Source organism: Triticum urartu, chromosome 2A (assembly GCF_056163025.1).
Source record: "Triticum urartu cultivar PI428250 chromosome 2A, HENAU_Tu73, whole genome shotgun sequence".
Taxonomy (NCBI): Eukaryota; Viridiplantae; Streptophyta; class Magnoliopsida; order Poales; family Poaceae; genus Triticum; species Triticum urartu.
The window spans coordinates 555478889-555488259 of record NC_141874.1 but is presented as its reverse complement, the minus strand read 5'-3'; the positions used below and the strand labels follow the sequence as shown (position 1 = coordinate 555488259).

The 9371-nt window shown below is 49.0% G+C and overlaps 1 protein-coding gene across 1 annotated transcript; it reads right to left on the bottom strand.

The window, feature by feature from the left end:
* Window positions 1-1617: 1617 nt before the first annotated feature.
* Window positions 1618-2289, bottom strand: LOC147985863 (uncharacterized). The gene has a single exon (XM_087541768.1). The coding sequence runs from the start codon at window positions 2287-2289 to the stop codon at window positions 1618-1620; it is 672 nt and encodes a 223-aa protein (XP_087397894.1).
* Between the last annotated feature and the right edge of the window lie 7082 nt (window positions 2290-9371).

Genomic DNA, 9371 nt, shown 5'->3' with positions numbered 1-9371 from the left:
CCAACACGTTTGCGGCCATCGCCGACACTATGGAATAGTAGACCACGGGAGCCACCGCCGCTCTGAACCCACGAATGCTAGGACCACCGCGTCGCCGGCATAGACACCCGGTGTGTTGCCCGGTTTGGCTCAAAACATCATGGACCCCAGCCACGGCCGACATTAGAAATAATACCTGGTTCTAGAAGTTATTCACGATTAGTCAAAAATGACCAAAATATAATTAATTACGCATGGTCTTGACTTGTTGTGCTCGCACTGGTAGTAGGAACTAGAGGTTATTCTTTATTTATAACTCTCCACACATTTTTTTGGCTTTGAAGTGAATCATGGTTGTGGACATTATCTATGAATGTGCAGATATCTGTGAACATGAGTTTGATGTGGAAGTTGAACTTGGAATGTTGGGCTTGCGCGTGAACTATACCATGTCCAATGCTTCGTCTGTTATTGTATATAAAGTAATTGCTATTATTACATGACCCGAAAAATATATTTTATTTTGTGCCACATCAGTAGATGCACGGACATCACAACAGGCATGCTGACTGGATAAATATTTGAACCTAGCTATTATGAAGGAAAATTTGTATTGACAACGGTTTTAGATAGCAGGAGACGCCTAGCCTGCTCTGCCTCTGCTAGCTTCTTTCTGGCTTCTTCCATCTCTTCTTTGGCTTGGGTGAAGAGAGCATCTGATTGCTCTTTTCGCTTCTTCAGGAACTCAGCTACATTCTCAAGGGCTGCTGCATGCTTTCTTTCAGCCTTTACTAGAGCCACGAGGACACGGACAATTGACGACTCCACCTGGCTTGTGTGTAATCGAACATCATCTGGGAATTTGCACCTTGTGTCTAATCCAGCATCATCAGGGAACTGACACCTTGTGTGTAATCCAGCCTCATTTTGTAAACATGATCTCGAGGTTGACCATACTTCCCTCCTCGCAGGAACTGCAACCTGACATGAAGTAACTTCTTTTTAGATCAATACTCAGAGCAACCCAGGTCCATTTAGTATAAGCCAGATAAACAGGACTCGGAGAAGTGAATTCAAAAGGAAAAAATAATATAAAAACAGACTACAAGGTGAGAACACCCACTTCCTACATCAAGCTAAAAATGAAAGCACTAGGACAATTAAGACTCTTCTTATTACACATTGAAGAACACGAGGCTAAGAGAAACAGGAAACTACAACATATACACATCAAATAACACGAGGCTAAACGAAAGTAATTGAAAGGGTGTTACTTACCAAAGCTCGTTTTACAGGTTCGGTGCAGCTCCTCTTTAACTTGCCACGCTCCTTGAAGATGTCCCCAATATCCCGTGTTTGGTCTTCATTACTCCTTTGCATGTTCGCACTCGTGGTTTTAAAATCTCAACATGGCAAGAAAAATATACTAGTAATACTCACGCATCTTGTGGGCAACATTAAAGCACTCGTCTGCCATGTTAGAGCATCTCCAACAGAACCGCAACGCGCGGCGCTTTAAAAAAACGTTTACAGTACTGAGATCGAGAAGTAGAGATAGAGAGTAGAGACTAGAGAGTAGAGACATAGATAGTTCTCAGCATAGATATAGCATAGATAGATAAAAAATAGATCGTTCAACTACTCCTTGTCGTCCGACACCTTCCCGGTGATGTCCTCCTCCGACGTCTCAATGTAGGCGTGAAGATGCCGATCGTTGTTGGATTCCCAGGGCGACGCTGCTCCTAGCCTCATGTTGAATTGAGCGTCATATTTTCGCGTACGCTTGTCCTCGCGATAGGCGGCTCGCTCTGCCCTCCTCTTCTCCCCCTCCGTCCTCCTTTGCGCATAGAACTCGCAGTCATTGATGATGTCCTGTAGGAAGCATTGGCACCACAGCGCCATGACTTCCTTGTCCATCTCGGCGATGTCGAGACAGTGCTCCCACCTCCGGTTGTCGCGACGATCCTCGTTGGTGATAAGCCGCGGTAGAGGCGCGAGCTCCTGTGCCTGCTCCTGCATCGGCACGTTGGCGAAGTTCAATGTTCTATGCGGCCACCGGAGGCGCCATGCTGCCACGTTGCACGCGCGGGCGGCCTCGTTGGCGGTGTCGAAATTGCCCAGGCTGAGCCACATCCCACTGAACCGGATCTCGGCGGAGAAGCCGCCAGAGGGGTGCGCGCGGACGCCGCGGTATCCCCAAGTTTCCCAGCGACGCGGTGGCATGGTGGCGCGGCGGTGGCGAGGCGAGAAAGAGCGGGGAGAGAGCGGTGGCGAGGCACAGAGCGGGGAGAGAGCGGTGGCAAGGCACATAGCGGTGGGAGGGCGTTGGATTTTATAAAGCGCGTCGGACGCCGCGCGCCAAAACTAGCGCGTGCCCGGGCGCTTTTTCCCGCGCGTGTGATCCTTTCACGACGTCCCTGCTATCTCTACTCTCTTCTCTATTGTTATATTTATTTTATGTTTAATATTTATCTCTCCTCTCTTCTCTACTGTTATATTTATTTTATATTTAATATTTATCTCTACTACTCTACTCTCTATTCTTTTTTTGCTACTTTCTTTTCTTTTCTCTACTCTCTACTTTCTTATAAAAAACATAGTTGGTGATGATGGTGTGCCTGCCATCCTACAATATAGACCGCCTGATCTATATCTGACGGACAGAAAGCAAACTATGACAATTTTGCAAAGAGATACCCGAACCCCTCCCCATATTTGCAGATAAGGCCTTCCCTCGTTCATCCTTTTCTCCTACAAGATAAACTACTCATACAAATGCCTCTTGATGTTCCGTGTAACGCATGGGCATCTTGCTAGTTCTAAAAAACTTTCCATCATTTGCCACACTACTGGTTGCAGATGAAGAACCTACCCAAGCACAACGTGATACATCAGCGACACACAATTACAAGCTGATATTCTGTTGGACAATGGAGGCTATAACCAATTACTTTTACGGGAACAATAGCAACCAGGAAATTTGAAGGGTAGGTATGAACAAAATTGGAACTACACATGTACTGCTAAGTGATTCAGTACACACATTACCAATCGAGGAGGAGAACGATGGTCGCGACGACCTCTGTGCATCATGGTCGGCAACGGGAGTCAGTTCATTGTCCACAACAGTGGTGCTTCTGCACTTGGCATTGGCTTTCGGGAAGTAGATCCAAGACCGTGGAAGACAGTGCCGGGGAAGAGGCTCTGTGTACGATGACGACGGTGGACCGGCTCCAGTGCGGCGTACGAGGTCGTCGATGAGACAGATGCACTGCGGTGGACGAGTGTGTCGATGGAGAAGGGGAGGAGCACGAAGGCCGCGGTGCCGTGGAGAAGTCTATTTTGGTGTGGGGATAGAAAATGGGGAGTATTCAGGTGTACTACTCTGGGTGCCGGGGTGGGGTTGGCTGGGTAGGGTGAACCTAAAGTTACGAAAACAGGCCCCTACCAAGCGTAATCCGTAGACCTATTTCGAAGGTTATGATGGTAACTTCGCACTGCTCGAATCAGGGTCGCGGGAGATTTTCCCGCCGACCTCAAAATTTTGTGACACTGGACTCCCCGTGTGGCGTGTTGGGTGATTGGGCTAAGCAACTAGCGAGTAGTACTAGTAACTACTAGTACTGCCTCCGATTTTATTAACTCTGCATTGTAGGTTTGACCAAGTTTATAGAAAAACATAAACATTTACCATAACAAATATGTATGATGTGAAAGTACATTCAATAATGAAACTAATGGTATTTATTTGTTATTGTACTCCCTCCGTTCGGAATTACTTGTCGAAGAAATGGATGTATCTAGACATATTTTAGTTCTAGATGCATCCATTTTTGAGACAAGTAATTCCGAACGGAGGGAGTATATGTTAATAATTTTTGTTATAAACTTTCTGAGAGTATACAAAACTTGACTTTGACCAATGCTAATATACAGACTCAAATAAAAACAGAGGGAGTACACATTTGTTTTCTTAGTTTGTAGTGAATTAATCATTTGTTGTAATTGTGAAATAAATATATTAGGCTGCTGACTTCGAATGTAATGGTCTATACAATTCAATAGTTACAAGCATTGTTGAATTCCAAGATGTATACGAGATCTATAGTACTTCACTATATGCTCAAACTCACATAATCCCAATCAAATGAGAATCTAAATGCATTTGATAGTTATTACTTTGTAGGATGCAACAAAACCAACCATAACTCTAGATCATCCATTATAAAAGCAAAATTCTAAACACATCCCAATGTGTGAATGAAACATGTAGAGAGAGCTTGCGAAGATGGAGCACATAGGGCAGTAAAGATTGTGTCTATGTGGACAAGACACTAGGAGACAAACCTAACGAGAGAGAGAGGAAGAAGTTATGTCTGTGAGATAGATGGAGACATGTAATATACATGAGATGTGTGTGCATCCGGATTCTATAGACGTGGAAGGAGAAGAGACAACAGGTTTGATGAGAGAACTGGAAAAACATGGGCGAGAGGGGAAGGATCTCGTGGGTTGAGGGATTGATAATTTTGTGCGGGAGAGAGAGGGATTGGTAATTTTGTGCGGGAGAGAGGGGGGGAGGAGTCAGTCAGCAGTCGTCACATCATCCTACTTCCAGATGGCCCCGCATTATCTAGTGGAGTGTGGTCGCCGTCTTCGATCTCCTCGATGCCCTCTTTGAAGGTTGAGGTGTTGTGCATGCTGGGGTGCAGAGAAGCACAAGCGAGAGTGGTTGCCATATAGCCTTGGATGGGGATGAATTGTGTGCCCGGGGGAGGGGGAGTGTGTGTGCGGTGTGTGAGTGTGTCAGGTATTGAGAGAAATCAAACCTATGGAGAGAAATGTGTGTGTATGTGACAGAAAGCTACATGCTAAATAGGGTTTTCATGAAGAGATTGTTGGAAATATGCCCTAGAGGCAATAATAAATTAGTTATTATTATATATTTCATTGTTCATGATAATTGTTTATTATCCATGCTAGAATTGTACTGATAGGAAACTCAGATACATGTGTGGATACATAGACAACACCATGTCCCTAGTAAGCCTCTAGTTGACTAGCTCGTTGATCAATAGATGGTTACGGTTTCTTGACCATGGACATTGGATGTCGTTGATAACGGGATCACATCATTAGGAGAATGATGTGATGGACAAGACCCAATCCTAAGCCTAGCACAAGATCGTGTAGTTCGTTTGCTAAAGCTTTTCTAATGTCAAGTATCATTTCCTTAGACCATGAGATTGTGCAACTCCCGGATACCGTAGGAGTGCTTTGGGTGTGCCAAACGTCACAATGTAACTGGGTGGCTATAAAGGTACACTACAGGTATCTCCGAAAGTGTCTGTTGGGTTGGCACGAATCGAGACTGGGATTTGTCAATCCGTGTAAACGGAGAGGTATCTCTGGGCCCACTCAGTAGGACATCATCATAATGTGCACAATGTGATCAAGGAGTTGATCACGGGATGATGTGTTACGGAACGAGTAAAGAGACTTGCCGGTAACGAGATTGAACAAGGTATCGGATACCGACGATCGAATCTCGGGCAAGTACAATACCGCTGGACAAAGGGAATTGTATACGGGATTGATTGAATCCTTGACATCGTGGTTCATCCGATGAGATCATCGTGGAACATGTGGGAGCCAACATGGGTATCCAGATCCCGCTGTTGGTTATTGGCCGGAGAGTTGTCTCGGTCATGTCTGCATGGTTCCCGAACCCGTAGGGTCTACACACTTAAGGTTTGATGATGCTAGGGTTATAGGGAAAGTATGTATGCGGTTACCGAATGTTTTTCGGAGTCCCGGATGAGATCCCGGACGTCACGAGGAGTTCCGGAATGGTCCGGAGGTAAAGATTGATATATAGGAAGTATGGTTTTGGCCACCAGAAGTGTTCCGGGCATCACCGGCAGTGTACCGGGACCACCGGAGGGGTCCGGGGGTCCACCGGGAGGGGCCACCAGCCCCGGAGGCCTACATGGGCCAATAGTGGGAAGGGACCAGCCCCTATGTGGGCTGGGGCGCCTCCCACCAAGGCCCAAGGCGTCCTCAAGAGGAGAGGGGGCAAACCCTAGGTGCAGATGGGCCCTAAGGCCCACCCTAGGTGCGCCCCCCTCTCTCTCCCCCTTGGCCGCCTCCCAGATGGGATCTGGGGCTGCCGCCACCCCTAGGGAGGGAACCCTAGGTGGGGGCGCAGCCCCTCCCCTCCCCCTATATATACTTGAGCAAAGGGGCAGCCCAACACACGATTCAATCTCCCTGTTGGCGCAGCCCTACCCCTCTTCCTCCTCGTCTCTCATAGTGCTTGGCGAAGCCTTGCTGGAGTCCCGCGCTCCTCCACCACCACCACGCCGTCGTGCTGCTGCTGGATGGAGTCTTCCCCAACCTCTCCTTCTCCCCTTGCTGGATCAAGGCGTAGGAGACGTCACCGGGCTGTACGTGTGTTGAACGCGGAGGTGCCATCCGTTCGGCACTAGGATCATCGGTGATTTGGATCACGACGAGTACGAATCCATCAACCCCGTTCACTTGAACGCTTCCGCTTAGCGATCTACAAGGGTATGTAGATGCACTCTCCTTCCCTCGTTGCTAGATTACTCCATAGATTGATCTTGGTGATGCGTAGAAAATTTTGAATTTCTGCTACATTCCCCAACAGTGGCATCATGAGCTAGGTCTATGCGTAGTTTCTATGCACGAGTAGAACACAAAGCAGTTGTGGGCGTGGATATTGTCAATTTGCTTGCCGTTACTAGTCTTATCTTGATTCGGCGGCATCGTGGGATGAAGCGGCCCGGACCGACCTTACACGTACTCTTACATGAGATTGGTTCCACCGACTGACATGCAGTAGTTGCATAAGGTGGCTAGCGGGTGTCTGTCTCTCCCACTTTAGTCGGATCAGATTCGATGAAAAGGGTCCTTATGAAGGGTAAATAGAAATTGGCATATCACGTTGTGGTTTCGGCGTAGGTAAGAAACGTTCTTGCTAGAAACCTATAGCAGCCACGTAAAAACTTGCAACAACAATTAGAGGACGTCTAACTTATTTTTGCAGCATATGCCTTGTGATGTGATATGGCCAAAAGGATGTGATGAATGATATATGTGATGTATGAGATTGATCATGTTCTTGTAATAGGAATCACGACTTGCATGTCGATTAGTATGACAACCGGCAGGAGCCATAGGAGTTGTCTTAATTTATTTATGACCTGCATGTCAACATAAACGTCATGCAATTACTTTACTTTATTGCTAAAGCGTTAGCCATAGTAGTAGAAGTAATAGATGATGAGACAACTTCAAGAAGACACGATGATGGAGATCATGGTGTCATGCCGGTGACAACGATGATCATGGAGCCCCGAAGATGGAGATCAAAAGGAGCAAAATGATATTGGTCATATCATGTCACTATTTGATTGCATGTGATGTTTATCATGTTTTACATCTTATTTGCTTAGAACGACGGTAGCTTAAATAAGATGATCCCTCACTAGAATTTCAAGAAAGTGTTCCCCCTAACTGTGCACCGTTGCAAAGTGATGATCGGGTGTGATAGATTCTAACGTTCGAATACAACGGGTGTAAGCTAGATTTACACAGCAAAAACACTTAGGTTGACTTGACGAGCCTAGCATGTACAGACATGGCCTCGAAACGTGGAAGACCGAAAGGTCGAGCATGAGTCGTATAGAAGATACGATCAACATGAAGATGTTCACCGATGTTGACTAGTCCGTCTCACGTGATGACCGGACACGGCCTAGTTGACTCAGATCATGTTTCACTTAGATGACTAGAGGGATGTCTATCTGAGTGGGAGTTCATTAGATGCCGGGGTACTGATCCACGGGCACCTATGGGACCGGCGGACCGGGTCCCTTTCGGTTCGACGGGGGCGGAGATCGTGCAAAGAGAAAATCGAGGCGATACACGCGAGCGATTTACCCAGGTTCGGGCCGTACGGATGCGTAAAACCCTACTCCTGCTTTGTGGTTTGTATTGATTTCTTGCTCGGGAGCGCGGAGTGCTACAGTACACTTCAGCAGCTAACGAGACCGAGCGTGAGTGTATCTAGGCTAGCTAACCCTCCTCTACGTTGCGCACGGGCCTCCTTTTATATGCTCAAGGGGTCACCGACAGGTGGCAACGGAGGCAAAGGGTAAAAATGGAAAGGTGCTGCGGTAGGCACAGCTACCTGCTACAGTGTATCATACCTAACCCTGACGGCAGGGGACAAGGGCAGTAAATGCCCGTCTGTGTCGCCTAAACAGTGCAAAAAGGGACCGCCAGGGACGCCACCGTTCGCCGCGATGGCGATCTTGTCAGCGCCGCTTGCCACCGCACGCCGCTGGCTGCACAGCCTCCCGCCACGTACGCGTGGAAGGGCCCCAGAGCGACACGTTGGTGGCTGTGCTGGAGCGCGGGCCTAGAGAGGTGGCTTGCCACGGCAAGCGCCTTGCCGCTGTCGTTGTCTTGTCACGTCTGGGAGCTTGTCGCTCACCGGGCCTTGCCGGGACGCGTGGTGCGCCGCGGCAAGTTCCTCGAAATGCCTTGGGTGGCCTTCCCGGCAAGCTCCTCTTGCCGGGGTCTTGGGAAGCTTTTGTTAGCCTTCCCGGCAAGCTCCTCTTGCCGGGGTCTTGTCTTCTTGGCTTGGACACTTTGTTCTTGAATGGCTCCAAAGGAACCACGGAGGACCTTGGCGGTCACCCGGAAGCCTTGCCGCGGGATGCTGCGACTGCCCGTGCACAAGTTCGGGATACTAGGGTACCCCTACTCTAGTACACCAACAGGAGCCCCCGGGCCTGGGCCATACACGGTGCCGAGCGCTGTTGGGCCAGGCCCAAAATAGGGCACGGGCACGCGCGGCCTAGGTTACGCCGTATCTCACTCCATATCCACCGCGCCCTCCCCGAATGGCACGCGTTGAATGCGGCGTCATGGGAGAGGTCGTGGGTGGTTTATTTATTCGGAAATGCGGAACGTCCGCCCCTTCCCTCTTTATAAGCAGGGGAAATAGGGGAAGTTCGCCCATTTGCCCGTTGCTGCTCCAATCTCAGAAATCTCCGCCGCTCCCTCGCCTCCCCAAAGCCGAACGAGAGCGGCGCTCCGCCCCCCATCGCCACCAGCTCCACCAACGCCGTCGACCTCCTCCACCACTTCCGCCATGGCTCCGAAAGCCGACAAGGGGAAGGTCGTGAAGTCGACCGAGGCGCAGCGGCTTGCGGCGCTGCGGAAGGAGCGGGCCGTCTTCCCCCCCAAGCTTGCCGCGAAGGAGCTGAGGGAGAACTACTACCTCTTCTAGTCGACGGAGACACGAGCGCATCCGCGCACGAAGGTACTCCCCGCCACCGCTTGAAAGAAAGCTCCAAACG

Coding starts and splice junctions, on each gene's coding strand:
- LOC147985863 (XM_087541768.1), bottom strand. CDS start 2,289: ATGTGCCTTGCCACCGCTCTCTCCCCGCTCTGTGCCTCGCCACCGCTC.